This window comes from Aulonocara sp. 'chitande type north' Nkhata Bay, linkage group LG14 (genome assembly GCF_057382095.1).
Source record: "Aulonocara sp. 'chitande type north' Nkhata Bay isolate Kocher_YH1m ecotype deep benthic linkage group LG14, A_spYH_male_GT1.1, whole genome shotgun sequence".
Lineage (NCBI taxonomy): Eukaryota > Metazoa > Chordata > Actinopteri > Cichliformes > Cichlidae > Aulonocara > Aulonocara sp. 'chitande type north' Nkhata Bay.
Window position 1 is genome coordinate 36,202,712 of NC_141357.1, and position 17,605 is coordinate 36,220,316.

General features: G+C 43.6%; 3 protein-coding genes and 1 long non-coding RNA gene across 4 annotated transcripts; 1 reads left to right on the forward strand and 3 right to left on the reverse strand.

Moving 5' to 3' along the window:
• On the reverse strand, positions 1-1,741 carry LOC147315141 (uncharacterized). The gene is made up of 2 exons (XM_086260329.1): positions 1,384-1,741; positions 1-495 (listed from the first exon to the last, which is right to left on the reverse strand). Exons 1-2 carry the CDS (start codon positions 1,641-1,643, stop codon positions 225-227), a joined length of 531 nt encoding a protein of 176 aa, XP_086116455.1. The 5' UTR covers positions 1,644-1,741; the 3' UTR covers positions 1-224.
• Positions 1,742-1,878: 137 nt separating this feature from the next.
• On the forward strand, positions 1,879-5,906 carry LOC147315142 (uncharacterized). Its single transcript, XR_015124540.1, has 3 exons — positions 1,879-2,000; positions 4,634-4,756; positions 5,490-5,906. It is a non-coding gene; the product is annotated as an uncharacterized LOC147315142 (long non-coding RNA).
• A 702-nt stretch (positions 5,907-6,608) lies between these two features.
• On the reverse strand, positions 6,609-8,137 carry LOC147315143 (hemicentin-1-like). The gene has a single exon (XM_086260330.1). The coding sequence runs from the start codon at positions 7,965-7,967 to the stop codon at positions 6,624-6,626; it is 1,344 nt and encodes a 447-aa protein (XP_086116456.1). The 5' UTR covers positions 7,968-8,137; the 3' UTR covers positions 6,609-6,623.
• Positions 8,138-9,723: 1,586 nt separating this feature from the next.
• On the reverse strand, positions 9,724-11,615 carry LOC147315144 (uncharacterized). The gene is made up of 3 exons (XM_086260438.1): positions 10,706-11,615; positions 10,040-10,609; positions 9,724-9,743 (listed from the first exon to the last, which is right to left on the reverse strand). Exons 1-3 carry the CDS (start codon positions 11,613-11,615, stop codon positions 9,724-9,726), a joined length of 1,500 nt encoding a protein of 499 aa, XP_086116564.1.
• Between the last annotated feature and the right edge of the window lie 5,990 nt (positions 11,616-17,605).

Sequence of the window (17,605 nt, forward strand, 5' to 3'; positions counted from 1 at the left end):
GGGCAACCTTGTTAATAGCCATTATTTTCCTGTATAAATCGTTGGTTGTTACAATAAAAAATGTCAGTTAAATATCATACAGGAGACACACACAGTGATATTTGAGAAGTGAAAAGAAGTTTACTGGATTTACAGAAAGTGTGCAATAATTGTTTAAACAAAATCAAGCAGGTGCATCAATTTGGGCACATCAAAAAAGAAATGAAATGAATATTTAGTGTATATCAATGTGTGTGTCTCCTATATGATATATGGGGTGCCTTTGTCTGGATGTGCTTCCCATCCAGAGCTGCACAGCACAGAGGAAAGTTCCAGCGCTCCTGGAATCCCTCTGTGATGGAGCGCCAGTCTCCAGGTGAAGGCACAGCCATGAAGTCGTCCACTAGACAGTCCCAGATGGACGTCGCTGCCTGGGGGGTGATCTGGCTCACCGTGGACACACCGACTCTGAAACTGAACGCGATGGTCCTGAAGGAGTCCCCGGTGACAAGGAACCTGGACAAAATTGTTCAAAATCAGTATTATGTGTACTGCAGTTACAAAATACATTATTCAAATTCCAAAATACTTTTGTGATGTCAGATATAAATCACAAAACTTAAATCTTACATAAAACATTTTGTAATTATAAGGATAATTACAAAATGTATATTAGATAATATCTAAAACAGTTGTGTTTTGTTTTAACTTTAATATATCATAATTTGATTGGTAGCAACTTTCACAACTACAGTGAGCCAATCACTCATAATTCCTAAACATGTCAATCAGGTAGGAATGAAGTGAGACATTAATAGAAATAAAGAGTTGTATGTTGACATGTAGCCCTTTCCTTGCTTAAATCATTAATATTTTTCAAAAATTAATCTTTGATAAGACAGCTTATCAAGATAGAACCATGTAACTAGAGATGAACCAAACTGTTCACAGTTTTATCTAACTCTGTTTTAATAAAGGCTGTGACCCCTGCTATAGAGTCTGACAGCTGCAGGGATTATATACAAATATTCAACTATCCCAGAATTAAACCAGGTCTAAATAAAAAGGAGTGAGTATCACTACAAAGGTTAACTCAGTGGTCCTAATGCTACAGTTTGATATCAGCAAACACCGAGCGCATACATTGATGTGACACCACAGCCATGCTATCATGCAAACACTGATAACAGCATAAATCGAATTAAATCGGGACTTGATGAGACCTTCTGAGTATCACTAGAAATATTATAAAGAGTCGTCTCTGTACCACAGTTTGCTTTCAGTAAACACCGACAGCATTCACTGTTAGCATAGCACATCCATGTTAGCAGTGTATAACTGGATGGATTAGCATATTAGCACAGATATCAATAAAGGACTACCGTATTAAATAGTTTTACTAACCTCAGGCAGACGGACAGGCGCTCTGCAGGTGGGATTGAGCGCCTGTAGTCGGTGTCTAGGCGGGCGATTCTGGGACCGACGCGGGACAGCAGGTCCTCAAACTGGCCGACGGTGATAGCGCTGGAATCGGCCGTCATCCAGGCGCAGCTCCTGGAGCAAGTGGTGAAACTCACCAAACTGCTCATGCCTCTGGAGGACCTGATGGACCCAGGTACGGCGAGGACGTCTTTTACGCTGCTGCTCTGCTCTCCACAGTACATAGAGAAGGGAGACTCTCTCTTCAAGCGCTAGCTCGATAGCTGCCATCTTGCAAAACCAGGTCTGGCACAACTCCCTCCCACATTCCTCCCACATTTCCGGTTCACGCGCGTCAAAATATCGCGCGATGGATTTTTCTTGGACACGCGTTGAGACGCGAATGTACACGCGTCAAATTAGGGGCGTTTGGGGCGTTTTATTCGCGTCCATCGCGTTCGGTGTGAACACACCGTTAGCTTACATTTCATATTTTCAGTTGTTTCCCTCCACGGCTAAACAAACTCTCTAAATCGGTTTCAGTTGTGTACTGATGAACACAACAATGGACATAAGGAGCTTCTTTCAAAGAAAAAACTCAGGTAGATGTTATTTTATATATTATGCTTTGGATGTTGTTCAGTATATCTATGCAAAACAGGAGGAATTTCAATACACAGCAGGATATTCACAGTTGAAACCAGATATTTACATACAATTTATGGAGAAAACATAAAAACTTTTTTTTACTGTTAAACATCAATTTAGAGTAAACTTTTGTTTTTGATAAATAAATGTTGAAATATCTTTTGAATTAGTGAAATGTCGGAATAAAAAGAGGGAGCTGTCTATTTTAATCACTTTCATCAAATGTAGGAGTACATGTACACTAAGTTTATTGTTAATTAATAAGAAACTCCAGACGATTCGATTCTGAGCTGAAGAAGCTTCTGATAGGTTAGTAGAGTCCATGTGAGTAAAGTGGTGGCACAGCTGTGGATGCATATAAGGCAAAACACAGAGCCTGTTTCTTTGACATGGGAACATCAAGAGATGTCAACCAAAACACCAGGAAAAGAATTGTGGAGCTCCATAAGTGTGGCTCAGTTTGAATACAATTTGGTGCCATTTGCAATTAAGAAATACAGATAGTTTCTCTCTTTACTCTCAAAGTTAACAAATATGTTTTTTATATTTATCAATCTAAAAAAATAAACATTTAGTCTGATTTGATGTTACAATTAAAAAAGTGTTTTTATCTGAAGAGTCTGTAAGTATCTGGTTTCAACTGTATATTTGATGATGTTGGTGTTTAGCTTGTCAGCACAAAGAGGGAGAGAGAGAGGAGCAGAGAGGGAGAGAGAGGAACAGAGAGGGAGAGAGAGAGGAGCAGAGAGGGAGAGAGAGAGGAGGAGCAGAGAGGGAGAGGAGCAGAGAGGGAGAGAGAGAATGACGACAGAACAGAGATGAACAAGAGCAGGTGAGACACACATGTTAGTCAAATGGTTGTTTGCCAAAACTCATCAGAACATGTACCTAGTGTTTCTTTTTAGATACCATTTGTTACTTTTCAAATTCTATATTTATTAAGTTATGCAGGCTTGTTTGCACAACAAGGCTAAATAATTATATAAACTTTTCTCAATCTAAATATTGTACTTTGGTAGAATTAAAAAATAAGTGTAGTGCAGGTCTATGATGATTTTTAGTGCTACTATCATCTAGTTCTGATTCTGGTTCTGTCTTGGTTACTGTTGTAGTCCTGTTTTAATTCCGGATCAGTTCTGGGTATGGTTGAATTGGGGTTTAGTCCCTGTGTCTTGCTGCTTAATTAAAAAACTAGTTTAAGGTGTCCTGCATATGTATATAGAATAGCATCTGGCTGCAGTTTAAAGACTTTTTTTGTCTCGGTCTCGGTCTTGGTCTTGTCTTGGTCTCGATACCCTCTGGTCTTGGTCTTGTCTTGGTCTCGGATTAGGCGGTCTTGACTACAAGTCTACTCAAAGGTAAACTGGATACCTGGCTGACCATCACGTTCACGGCCAGGTGAGGACGGATCAAAGATCAGGAGTCGATTTCAGGCTTGGGCTTGCTTTCATCATATTAGTCCAATCCAACTTTATTTATAGAGTACGTTAAAACCAACATGGTTGAACAAAGTGCTTTCCATCACAAAAACTGAGATAATAGTAAAAAAAAAAAACCATAAACAGACAAAGAAAGTGAAATAACAATAAAATAAATACATAAATGAAAAAAAGATTTCAAAATTAAATCCTTAAATATATTAAATATTAAAACTAGTGCTGTCAGTGTTAATCTCATTAAAATGACGTTAACGCCACGCGGCAAATCTCCGTTAGTGAATTAACGCAGATCGTGTGGTTGTTTGCTGACAACAGAAAAAAAACATCAAAGGAGAAAAGTTGCATCTAAGAACACGTTTTTTTCTTACTGATGCTCATTAGTGAAACACAAAGACATTAGACAAAAATGAAACTTTAGACCCTCTCTTCCCCCAACAGAAGTCAAAGGGATCTTCCAGGAATAGTGACACTATTTTCTGGAGAAGTGATTGGTCAGTACGTCATGATTTCATACCTGCTGATGTCTAATCTGGAACCTAACCGGCACCAGCAGAGTAAAAGACACTTAACAGCTAAATTGAATCAAGCATAAAAACATTTTAGGCATCAAGACAAGTCATATTATCTGTGAATTTCCTTTTTGTGATTGGTCAGATGCTGCCAACACCTCCCTTTCCTTGTGAAGGTGCATGAGAAACCCTGAATTAACTTTGCTAACCAGCGGTTATCCTGATCACGACTGTTAGTGTAAGTGAATCCAGATGATGGAAAGAAAACCTGGGCATGCTGAAATCACTTCGTAGTATGTGCCCCAGGGTTCAAAGGCCATCCAGTCGCACCATAACAAGAACATGGGAACACTAATGTTGTTTCTCCTTTTACAGTCATAATCTGCATTCATGAATGTTAAAAATGATTTTATTAGAAATGTATTTTGAAACAGAAAAGGTGTTTCAGTTAAGATAACACAGAACTACTTCAGTGATAGTGGACGAGATCTTTCCACTGCTGTGCAGTCCAGATGTACAGCTCACAGACTGATGGCAACCTCTCAGAAAACACGAGTTACAGTAGTAGTGATAAACAGTGAGACAAAGATCCTCTGCTGAAGCAGAAAAGGTTTAATATATTTCCTATGTAACCTGCAGGGGTGATTCTCAAGTCTGTTGGAGCCCAGGCAAAAAGGGACAGGGACACCTGACAGCCCAGTGTGCCCAGCAGAGCTGACATGAGGGCTGTTTCAACTGAATCACACACTCTGCTTGCCAGAGGTGAGTGAGTGGAGTCATGTGGGGTTCCTTTAGGGACGTCAGGTCCAGCGTACCGCCACTGCAGATTCTGCACATTATCGCTGCTGTAGACTCAAATTGTGCTAACAGTGCATTGTGGGTTGTGTTGTATCCGAATCTGCTGGCTGGCATCTTTTTCTCAATCCTGCCAAACTCCGCCCCTTTCATGTAAGCGTGCAGGGAAGACCCTGTGTTAGAGAACTGATAACAAACTCTGTGTGACAGTTTATCCTGATAACAAACGTTAGGGTACGTGAATCCAGATGATGGAAAGATAGCCCGGGTCTGTTGATGAGTCTCCACTTAAACACTGACGTTGTTTGTGTTTCCTGGAGTCCCGTCAGTCCTGTAAACCAGCGTCCCCAACCTTTTTTGTGCCACGGACCTACAATATTCTCAAGGACCGGCCTTTAAGGTGTCGAGGATAAATACAACAAAATAAAACCAGTACCGCTGCCAAAAAAAGAAGAGTTATTCAAAACACATGAGAAAAGACCCAGGGAAACAGAGTTAATGATTTAAAAAGATTTTAAAAAATAATGCTTAAAAATTCAAAGTTTTTCATTAAAATATTTTAATTAAAATAAAATATTTTTAAAAAAAATTTAAACTCTACCACCAAAAATAAAAAAATAAAAATAATAATAAATGATGATAACATGTACTTATTATGTTGCTTTGTTTGATTTCTCTTCTGTTTTTTTTCTCCATACAGGTGATCCAGGTGTTTTGTTTGTTTTTCTTTTTGTTCCTTCCCCCCTTTCTCATCATCTCTTCTCCCCTCTGTTTTTCTTTCTCTCCCTCTCTTTCTTTCATTCTTTCCTTCTCCCTGTCCTTTCCCCCAGTCATGTCTGTCCCGTCTGTAACAACTGATAATAAAATAAAATAAATACACAATTATAATAAAGGTCAATCAAATGGACCAACATGGCATCTTTCTCGGCCTTCAAACAACAATTCTGATGGCTAAAGATCCAAATGGGACAGGCAAAAAAATAAATGATGATAACCATGTGCAGCTTCTCTCGTCTTCCATTTTTCCCTGATGTGTTTCACTCAACATCAGACATGTGTTAAAGTGTGTTGGCTGCATATTAAGTTCAAAATGCTGATGAGCTCTGATCCAGTTGACTGATATACTCTGCTCTACATCCTGCACTGAAATATGAGGATTGTGTGTTTATTAAAATTAAAAATCATCACGGAGTCATTGACAGAAGAGCATCAACATTCAGCCTGTTAAATTAGATTTAGATATTTTTATTTCAGAAATGATTCCTAATAAAAATGGAGAATATAAAATCACAATCAAAGCAGTAAAGTCCATATTATGAAGTGTTTGCTGTATCAGACAATCATGTTTATTCACAACAATGAAAACAATATAGTGCAGATAAACATGGTGCTGTAATGAATCTGCTCTTAAACACAATAACAAAATACATTTTCCAAGAGAGATGATAATGATTCACATCAGAGTGAAGAACGAATACATTTACAACTGGTTTCTAACATTTCTTATAGATCGAACTGATCACTGATAGAAACAGAAGAATATTCAAAATGATACTCTGAGAGATACATGAATGAGATATGGATAAACATCAAATCACATAAAACAAAAAGCACAAAATCACTATAACTGAAATAAAATATGAGCAGAAATATAGAAGAATTAAGTAAAAAGATAGAAAAAGGCAAAATGTTTAAAATATATAATCACATAAGAGACTGAACCGTCCAGTCAGGTCACAGATTCATATCTACAACAATATTTTTGTTTGTTTTTGTTTTGATTTAATCACTTCTATGTATTATTATTATTATTGTTATTATTATTATAAGCATATTAAGTGTGTTTCTGAGCTGAAAGCTGCTCTCCTCTCCTGGTTTTCTGTGTCACACAGACCACAACAACACAAAGCATCACCTGCAGACCGCTGAGCAGTATCCACCTGACTCTGTAGAAGGTCGAGTAAACCCCAAAGGGCTCTCTGTGGATCAGAACAAATGTTTCTGCTGACACACACTCATACTCTGACTTAAAACCTGTACACATATACTCTCCTGCATCTTCCAGTGAGACATTAGAGATTATCAGGCTGTCATTGGAACAAGTGATTCTATTGTCACTGCAGAACTCAATATCGTACACAATTTTGCCTTCTGTTTGGATCGACTTCATGAACATAAAGCCCGAAGTACTAGTTTTCCAATCATCAGAGCATCTCATAGTGACTTCATCTCCCTCTGAGAAAACCTTTACTGCAGGTGGACCAAATTTAGGGCACACCAAAAGCCAGTACGCATGTATTACTTTTTCACCTACACAGCTGTAGATACCTGAATCATTTAACATTAGTGATGGAAGTACCAGCGAGAAGTTTTGACCAACTTCTTGATCAATAATGTAGGGAACTGCATCCATCCACCAAACTGGGGGCTGGTCATGAATGGGGTCCATGAAGGGACACTCCAGCACAGCTGTGTCTCCCTCTGAAGCATAACGTAGCTTTGTTTGTTTGGTCAAACGTACAGAGTAAGTGCTCACACACTGCTGTTGGTTCATCAACAGGCAGATGTAAGACGTTGGTTGTGTGTTGACATGAAGAAGTGATGTGTTTGTCACCTGCAGGAAACTTTCTTGGACTTTATTCACCTTCAAAATTCTGTCTTCGAAACTACTCAGCCCGGCTTGTTGTTGCCACTCCCCGTAATGTCTGATCCAACGCACCGTCAGATTCTCACCTGCTCCTTTACATTGTACATCTACAGTAGAATCAGAAGCTATGATAGATTCTTCCTCCTTTACTGTCTTACACACAGTCAGGCGGATGTTTCTCTCATATGTCACGCTGCCCTGAGTCCAGCACACATCTTGGTACAGTCCAGAGTCTGAGTGGGTCAGGTTGTTGAGAGTAAATGAAGGAGAACCATGAAATGTCTCAGGAAATGAGAGTCGTCCTGTCAGGTCTTCATGTACTGTGAAGTTTCTGTTCCAGGGGTCAGAGATGTTCCACAGGACCAGAGTATCTTCACCAACACGTCTGGAGGTGATGCAGGAGCTGTTTTGATCTGGGAGCTTGAACTGTAAAGAGCCTCCTTCTTTTCTTATGGCGATAAATTCTTCTGCATGAATGTTGCTGATGAGAGTGAACAGCAGGGAGAAGCAGAGCTGTGCGACTGCAGCCATCCTGCTCAGAGGTCTCCTGGTGAGTGTCGTACAAGCACTGACACTGCTCGCTTCATGAGCTTCCTGTTTGTGGTTGGAGGAGGAACGCCACTTCTTTATCACATCATCAAGGAACACTTTGAAGCATTTGGCTCAATATCACGCCGTATATCTGCTTTCACTCTTCACAGGTCAAAGTGTGGACACAGTTTTTTTTTATACTTCGTTGCATGGGTCCAGGGGTATCAAACATGTGGTCTGGAGCACAGAACCGGCCAGTCACAGTGTCCAATCTGAACCATTACAAGTGAGATAATGTCAGCTTTACCACACAGCCATGAATATTTATAAAAATGTAAAAGTCCTTTTTAAACTACAGGGAGTGCAGAATTATTAGGCAAATGAGTATTTTGTCCACATCATCCTCTTCATGCATGTTGTCTTACTCCAAGCTGTATAGGCTCGAAAGCCTACTACCAATTAACTCATTCACTGCCATTGACGTCTATAGACGTCAATTGAAAAACTTACGTTGACTGCCATTGACGTCTATAGACGTCAATTACGTTTTTCAATGGGAGGGGCCAGAATACAACCTCGGGCAGCTTGTCAGTGAATTTTATTTTTTCATATATTTGTAAATAAATTGTTTTGATAAAACATAACCTTTCTCAGTGTTATTTCTGTTTTATAGAAGTGAAGAACTATTTTATATGTTAGAGGTGTCACAAAGCAAGAAATATTAGTGTCAAAGGCACTTTTCTGCTTGAAATGTATTTTTCACAAAAAGCTCGTTTTCTCCCTTTTTTTGGTCAAAACAGGCATTTTTGGTGGAACCCACCTCTCTTCTACAGCTGATTACTAAAGAATGGAAAATGGTAGAAACAAGCTTTTTTTTTTGGATGAAAGAAGAGAGTCTGTTCTTCATTTTGGTAGGTTCAGCGTTTATATGATCATAACACACAGTTTTCTGTGGCTCTTCAAAAATGAGTAAAAATGCTCAAAAACCCTGGCAGTGGGGAGTTACCTGATTTGAAAATGGCTGGCAGTGAATGAGTTAAGCATATTAGGTGATGTGCATCTCTGTAATGAGAAGGGGTGTGGTCTAATGACATCAACACCCTATATCAGGTGTGCATAATTGTTAGGCAAAGTCCTTTCCTTTGGCAAAATGGGTCAAAAGAAGGACTGGACAGGCTCAGAAAAGTCAAAAATTGTGAGATTGTCAGGTTAAGGCTGTGTGCAGGTAGGAGTGGAAGTAGAAGGACCCAAAGTGCAGACACTCGGAGGCGGAAAGTGGCTCAAAACTCAGCTGTTATTGCTTGATGGCAAAAAGTGGCAAAATGTAACAGAAATCCAAAATCCAAATAAACTTACATGACCAGGCAAACGGACCACACAGCATAAATGAGAGTAGATCACGACACAGACACAAAGAAACACGGGGCTTAAATACACAGAGGGAGCAATCAGGGAATGGGTAACAGGAGGGAAACACAGCTGGGGCAAATCAGGCCTAACGAGACAAGGGGAAGCCAAACCAGACACATTAACATCAGACATGGACTTTCAAAGTAAAACAGGAAACATAATACAGACTCACAGGCAGGCACTATAACAAAGGGAACAAAGACGTGGGACCAGGGCAGACACAGACACTGACTGGATGTGGGGATACAGCAGACAGGAGAGACAGCAACTATGGAACACAGACAGAAAACCAGAACACTAAAACTCTAAACAAACCCCACCCAGAGAACCTAAACTAAGAATGATCCTAAAACCCATAAAGCAAAGCTAGAATACAATGAAATAACAAAATCAAAGAACCAAAAACACAAAACACTGGGTCAACGACCCAGGGACCCTAACAGTACCCCCCCCCCCCCCCCCCCCCCCCTTAAGGGCTGGCTTCCAGACAGCCCAAATCAGAACACCAAAAACAAAAAACAACCCAACCAGGGCGGGCGGTGGGGGAAACAGGACGGAGGGCACGAAACAAATGATACACATCGAGCCATAAACCAAAACACAGGGAACAAAGTCCAAAACAACAGCACTAAGGCCTAGGAACAGTCCAAAAGCAAACAAACAAAAGAGCCCATGAAAGGCGCAGAGGCCCAGGCAACAGTCTCGAAAAAGTTCAGGGGGGCGGCCCGGAGGCTGATGGCACAACAGTCCAAATCCGGGATGGTCAGGGGGGCGGCCCGGAGGCTGACGGTCCAAGAGCCCAGAAAACAGTTCAGGAGGCCGGGCAGGCGGGAGGCACCGGCGGAGCAGATCAGGAGGCCGGCCGGGCGGGAGGCACCGGCGGCGACCGAGCAGATCAGGAGGCCGGGCGGGCGGGAGGCACCAGCGGCGACCGAGCAGATCAGGAGGCCGGCCGGGCGAGAGGCACCGGCGGCGACGTAGTTCAGGGGGCTCTCCATGACGGCGGCGTAGTTCAGGGAGCCGGCCATGATGGCAATGACGTCCAGTCATCGGCCGGACCGGACGTACAGGACGAGCAGGCCGGACAGGACGGAAGGAACGTGCAGGCCGAGCAGGCCGGACGGGACGTGCAGGATGAGCAGGCCGGACGGGACGTGCAGGACCAGACAGCATGGGGACCTCAGGCGCAGACGAAGCGAGACCGAGCGAGGCTGGACCAGGAAACGCAGAGGCTGAGGCTGGACTAGGCGGAGCTGCAGAGGCTGGACCAGGCGGGGCTGAAGACTCGGAGGCTGGACCAGGCGGAGCTGCAGAGGCTGAGGCTGGACCAGGCGGAGCTGCAGAGGCTGGACCAGGCGGAGCTGAAGACTCGGAGGCTGGACCAGGCGGAGCTGCAGAGGCTGGACCAGGCGAGGCGGAAGCAGATGCTGCGGGCGGTGTGGATGTTGAGGTTGCAGGCAGTGGAGCCGGTGGTGGCTGAATGGCCTCGCCAGAACCGTCAACAGACACTGGGATGTGCTGGCTGGGTCCTCCCGGACCCCCAGCTGAAGAGGCAAGAGGCTGAACGGGCCCCTCGGACCCTCCAGCGGAGACAGGAGGCTGAACGGGCCCCTCGGACCCCCCAGCGGAGACAGGAGGCTGAACGGGCCCCTCGGACCCTCCAGCGGGAACAGACGGCTGAAGCGGTCCCACGGACCCTCCAGCGGGAACAGACGGCTGAAGTGGTCCCTCGGACCCTCCAGCGGAGGCAGGTTGCTGAACGGATGACCGAGGAGAGGAGTGACGGTGGCGTCGCTTCCTTCTAGACGAGGGAACAGGAACCGGTGGAGAAATGGAGACCTCATCCTCTGACCACATGGCCGCCAGGAAAAAGGCAGGCGAATGGACAGGCGAACAAGGTCCAGGCTGGTGTGAGGAAGGAGAGGCAGTCTGAGGTAGCGACGAGGCAGGTGGTGAGTGTGCGTTGTCCTGGGGTGGCGGTAAAGAAGTGGAGGTGGAGGTAGAGAGAGCAAGCTCGCCAGCCCTGACTTGCTCCCTCCAGGCAGCTATGGAGCTGCCCAGCACAGTGTCCATAGAAAGCTGAGTAAGCCGAGGGTTGCTCCGAATGATGGCATCTACAGCGCTTAGCCCAACGGCCATGGTCCTCAAATCATTGGCCTGAGCAATGCGGTCAAGGAGCTTAATCATCCGCTCCATCTCAGCGTTGAATCCAAAAGCTGAAAAGTCTGCGGGGTCCATGTTCTGGTCGTGATCTTCTGTCAGGTTAAGGCTGTGTGCAGGTAGGAGTGGAAGTAGAAGGACCCAAAGTGCAGACACTCGGAGGCGGAAAGTGGCTCAAAACTCAGCTGTTATTGCTGGATGGCAAAAAAGTGGCAAAATGTAACAGAAATCCAAAATCCAAATAAACTTACATGACCAGGCAAACGGACCACACAGCATAAATGAGAGTAGATCACGACACAGACACAAAGAAACACGCGGCTTAAATACACAGAGGGAGCAATCAGGGAATGGGTAACAGGAGGGAAACACAGCTGGGGCAAATCAGGCCTAACGAGACAAGGGGAAGCAAAACCAGACACATTAACATCAGACATGGACTTTCAAAACCAGAACACTAAAACTCTAACCAAACCCCACCCAGAGAACCTAAACTAAGAATGATCCTAAAACCCATAAAGCAAAGCTAGAATATAATGAAATAACAAAATCAAAGAACCAAAAACACAAAACACTGGGTCAACGACCCAGGGACCCTAACAGAGATATCTTGCAGAGGGATGCAGCAGTCTCAAAATTGCAAAGCTTCTGAAGCGTGATCATCGAACAATCAAGCGTTTCATTCAAAATAGTCAACAGGGTCTCAAGAAGCGTGTGGAAAAACCAAGGCGCAAAATAACTGCCCATGAACTGAGAAAAGTCAAGCGTGCAGCTGCCAAGATGCCACTTGCCACCAGTTTGGCCATATTTCAGAGCTGCAACATCACTGGAGTGCCCAAAAGCACAAGGTGTGCAATACTCAGAGACATGGCCAAGGTAAGAAAGGCTGAAAGACGACCACCACTGAACAAGACACACAAGCTGAAACGTCAAGACTGGGCCAAGAAATATCTCACGACTGATTTTTCTAAGGTTTTATGGACTGATGAAATGAGAGTGAGTCTTGATGGGCCAGATGGATGGGCCCGTGGCTGGATTGGTAAAGGGCAGAGAGCTCCAGTCCGACTCAGACGCCAGCAAGGTGGAGGTGGAGTACTGGTTTGGGCTGGTATCATCAAAGATGAGCTTGTGGGGCCTTTTCGGGTTGAGGATGGAGTCAAGCTCAACTCCCAGTCCTACTGCCAGTTTCTGGAAGACATCTTCTTCAAGCAGTGGTACAGGAAGAAGTCTGCATTCTTCAAGAACAACATGATTTTCATGCAGGACAATGCTCCATCACACGCGTCCAAGTACTCCACAGCGTGGCTGGCAAGAAAGGGTATAAAAGAAGACAAACTAATGACATGGCCTCCTTGTTCACCTGATCTGAACCCCATTGAGAACCTGTGGTCCATCATCAAATGTGAGATTTACAAGGAGGGAAAACAGTACACCTCTCTGAACAGTGTCTGGGAGGCTGTGGTTGCTGCTGCACGCAATGTTGATGGTGAACAGATCAAAACACTGACAGAATCCATGGATGGCAGGCTTTTGAGTGTCCTTGCAAAGAAAGGTGGCTATATTGGTCGCTGATTTGTTTTTGTTTTGTTTTTGAATGTCAGAAATGTATATTTGTGAATGTGGAGATGTTATATTGGTTTCACTGGTAAAAATAAATAATTGAAATGGGTATATATTTGTTTTTTGTTGAGTTGCCTAATAATTATGCACAGTAATAGTCACCTGCACACACAGATATCCCCCTAAAATGTTATATTGGTTTCACTGTGTGATGGCATGCCACACATGGTAAGCTCCACACCTCATCACCCGTTGATTCACTTTAGTTTAATTTACAGTCACTACTTTAAAATATTCTATTTATTGTTCAATATCGTTTCTTTATTAAATGTATTCATTTTTCCATCACACCTTCCAATGTTTATATGGCGTGCACACATATTAACCTTGCAAGGTCAAAGTTCTGTTTTATGTTATATTAATACATCTTTCTTTCTTTGAGTTACCTGGGGGTTGGTGTCTCCTCCTGTCTGGCAAAGGGCTGGGAGACCTGAAGTACTACTGACAGCCTAATTGGATTGCACCACATGCTTCATTGCCTGGGGGGTGTTTCATGTTTGTTTAAATGTTTTGTATTAGTTGGTTATATGGCAGCCATCTTGTTTTCCCCCGTGTGTCATTTGGTTTAGCTAAACCAGTATTTAAGTCCCCCTGTGTGTCGTTTCAGCAGGTCAGTTTGTCATATGTTTGTTTGAGGTTTTGTTAATTATTATCTTGAGTTTAGTCTATTGAGTTGACCTCTTTTATTGGTCTGCCTGTTTAAGTTTTGGCTTTGTTAAATATGTTTTCATATTTTTGGGTCAATAAAACCCATTTTTTGAATTAAAACCACCTGTGTCCTTTATGCTTTACTGCTTGGTCCCTGACAATTGGTGGCAGCAGTGGGATCATCCAGTATTGGACACAGGTCTTTTTTCTTTTTCTTTTTTTTCTTTCTTCTGTTTTTCCCCATGAGGAGGAAGAATGCATCGTGGTGGCAAGAATGAAAAGAAAAAGGGATCTGCTCAGCAAACCTGCGAAGAGGAGGAAAATGGAGCCTCAGGAGTCACTGAAGTTGTGGAGAGAGTTGAAAAGGAGCCTACTTTGTCTGATCTAGTCAATATGCTACATGCTCACATGGAACAACAGGACATCCGGGATGCAAAACAGAGTGAGTTAAATGCACGACAAGAACAGCGATTTAAAGCCTTTCAACATCAGTTTAGACTTTTGCAGTCAGGAATCCAAGTCAGAACATCACCATCAGATTCTGCAGAAGCTCGCTCTGAATCATTAGAGTTTGATATTCATCCTTCTTCCTCTGTTCAGCAGGCCCAGGCTGAACCAGTTATGACTAATTCCAATCCAGCCATTTCACCAGCATTTCAGTTTCCCCTACAAATAGAGGGCAGATTGGAAAGATTAACTGAAGCTGATGATATTGAACATTTCCTGATCACATTTGAACGTATGGCTACAGCTTATCGACGGCAGAAGTCAGATTGGGTTTTTCATTTGATACCCTTGCTTACTGGTAAAGCTAGAGGTGCCTATGTTCACATGGACATTGATGATTCATTAGACTATGATAAAGTGAAATCAGCTATTCTGTCAAAATATGACATTAACCCTGAAACATATAGGCAAAGATTCAGATCCCTGGACGTTCAACCAGATGAAAGCCCTCGGGAGCTATATGCGAGACTGAAGGAGCTTTATGGGAAATGGATCCAGCCGAAGGGTAAAACTATTCATGACATTGGTGAAACTATAATCTTGGAGCAGTTTCTCAGAATGTTATCTCCTGAGCTTCAGGTTTGGATCAGAGAACACAACCCTGGTTCAGCAATGGAAGCGGCTCGGTTAGCTGATGTTTTTGTTGCTGCCAGAAAGAAGGGGCAAGCATGGAGCCATAATGCATGGAAGGTATCGAGGGACACCCGGAAGATACCTCAGCAAAACCATCTGGATTCAGCAAATACAAGCACCAGTAAGAGCTCTCAGTCTACCACTAGACCACCAAAGGCCTCTGGTAAGAAGCTCATTTGTTATCTTTGTGGATTAGAGGGCCATACAAAACCTATGTGCCCAAGAAATTCTGCTAAAATGGTGCAAATGTGTTTTGCTCCTCGTTCTAATGCTGATCCTGAGCAGGAGAGTGACAAATCCATCAAAATGAGCCAGATTGAAGTGAATGGGGTTCTACTCAATGTCCTTCTTGACTCTGGCAGTTCTCGGTCTCTTATTCACTCAGATTTTGCCCCACCTAATATTGTTCGCACCAGTGATACAATTTCAATCTGTTGTGTCCATGGAGATGAGAAAAGATATCCGACAGCTGACATCTACATTAAAGTTCAGGACCAGATGTATCTGCTGAATGTGGGTGTTGTGAACAGTTTGCCTTACTCTGCCGTGTTAGGGCGTGACCTTCCTGTGCTTTTTGATTTGTTGGAGTCTGAGCAGACTGAGGAGTGCAATGTAGCTGTTACCAGAGCTCAGGCTAAGCAAGTCAGTACCCACTCTGAGACCCTGAGTGCCCTGCCCTTTTTTAATGAGGAGTTTGAGACAACTGTGGTGAAGCCACGGAAGACCCGCAGACAAAGAAGGCAGGAGAAATTCAAATTTTCACCTGTGGATACACTAACAGACGCTGAGCCAACACCGTCACCCCTAGGGTTTAATATTCCAACTGAAATTGCTGAACTCCAAAAATCTGATCAATCTTTAATATCTCTTTTCCGGAAGGCCAAAGAAAAGGAACCTGGAGTGGAGCAGGTTAACAGTGAGTACATCTTGCAAAATGACATTCTCTATCGTCAGCAGGGGTCGGTGCTGCAGCTGGTGGTTCCCCAGAAGGTTAGAAACGCTATTCTCACCTTAGGGCATTCTATTCCGTGGGCTGGCCACCTTGGTAAACACAAGACCACAGCTCGCATCAAACATCATTTCTACTGGCCTGGTCTTAGCAAAGATGTGGCTCAGTTTTGTAAAAGTTGCCCACAGTGTCAGATAACATCTGCTAAAATCCCCCATAGAGCTCCACTCCAACCTCTCCCTGTCATCGGCACTCCTTTTGAGCGTCTTGGAATGGATATTGTAGGGCCTGTTGAGAGGAGCAAAGCAGGAAATCGTTACATGCTTGTTGTAACAGATTATGCCACAAAATATCCGGAGGTGTTCCCTTTAAAATCTATAAAGGCCAAGCCCATTGCATTTTGTTTAGTGCAGTTCTTTGCAAGAGTTGGGTTTCCACGAGAAATACTAACTGATCAAGGCACTAACTTCATGTCTACTCTGTTAAAGCAAGTTTATCAGTTGTTGGGTATCCGGGGTCTGAGAACTTCACCATACCACCCTCAAACTGATGGGCTGACAGAACGGTTTAACCAGACATTGAAACAGATGCTCAGGAAGTTTGTCAACGACAGTGGTAACGATTGGGATCAATGGCTGCCATATCTACTCTTTGCTTATAGAGAAGTCCCCCAAGCCTCCACAGGTTTTTCACCTTTTGAGCTGTTGTATGGTTATGAGGTTCGCGGCCCTCTAACTCTGTTAAAGGAGACCTGGGAGGGAGACAAGGTGGAGGAGGGACCCAAGAACATTTTGTCTTATGTCATTCAGATGAGAGAACGGTTAGAGAAAATGAGTGAACTTGCTCAATCACATATGGTGGAGGCCCAGCAGCAGCAGAAATCTTGGTATGATAAATCTGCTCGTCAGCGTGCGTTTGAGCCAGGACAAAAGGTGCTCGTGCTCCTCCCCAGTGACAACAACAAATTGTTGGCAAAGTGGCAGGGGCCATTTGAAGTCATGAGGAAGCTGGGACCCACCACATATGAGGTGTCCACCCCAGGGCAGTTGCGCTCCAGCAAGGTCTTGCATATAAACCTTCTGAAGGAGTGGGTGGAGCGTATTGAACACAAGGCAGATGCAATGCTCATACGGCGAGTGCCTGAAGCAGATGAGCAATATTTACCACCTGCTGGCTCTCTGGATTATGATCTCAGCCATCTCCCAGAGGACAAGCAGCAGCAGGTGAGAGAAATGTGTAAATCAGCAGTCTTTCAAGAGAATCCAGGGAGAACTGACATTGTCGAACATGATATTGTGGTACGAGAAGGTGCCTCTGTGAGACGATTAAGTTACAGGATCCCGGAACGTCTGCTGCCTTCATTGAAGAAGGAAATTGATTTGATGTTATCCCTAGGGATCATCGAAAGATCTAAGAGTGAATGGTGCAACCCTGTGGTCTTGGTACCCAAAAAGGATTAGAGTATGTGGTTCTGCATTGATTTCAGGTACCTGAACTCCATATCCATGTTTGACTCCTACCCGACACCAAGAATTGATGATCTACTTGAACGTCTGGGAAAAGCAAGGTACCTGACCACAATAGATCTGTGTAAGGGTTACTGGCAGGTCCCACTCACTCAACGGTCCAGAGTTCACAGCATTCAGAACACCATGGGGGCTTTTCCAATTTACAGTCTTGCCATTTGGACTACATGGAGCTCCAGCAACTT

Coding starts and splice junctions, on each gene's coding strand:
- LOC147315141 (XM_086260329.1), bottom strand. CDS start 1,643: ATGTACTGTGGAGAGCAGAGCAGCAGCGTAAAAGACGTCCTCGCCGTA. Junction 496..1,383: donor CGCCTGTCCGTCTGCCTGAG/GTTAGTAAAACT, acceptor AATTTTGTCCAG/GTTCCTTGTCACCGGGGACT.
- LOC147315143 (XM_086260330.1), bottom strand. CDS start 7,967: ATGGCTGCAGTCGCACAGCTCTGCTTCTCCCTGCTGTTCACTCTCATC.
- LOC147315144 (XM_086260438.1), bottom strand. CDS start 11,615: ATGGACCCCGCAGACTTTTCAGCTTTTGGATTCAACGCTGAGATGGAG. Junction 10,610..10,705: donor AGCCTCTGCAGCTCCGCCTG/GTCCAGCCTCAG, acceptor GTCCAGCCTCAG/CCTCTGCGTTTCCTGGTCCA. Junction 9,744..10,039: donor CGCCTTTCATGGGCTCTTTT/GTTTGTTTGCTT, acceptor ATTGTATTCTAG/CTTTGCTTTATGGGTTTTAG.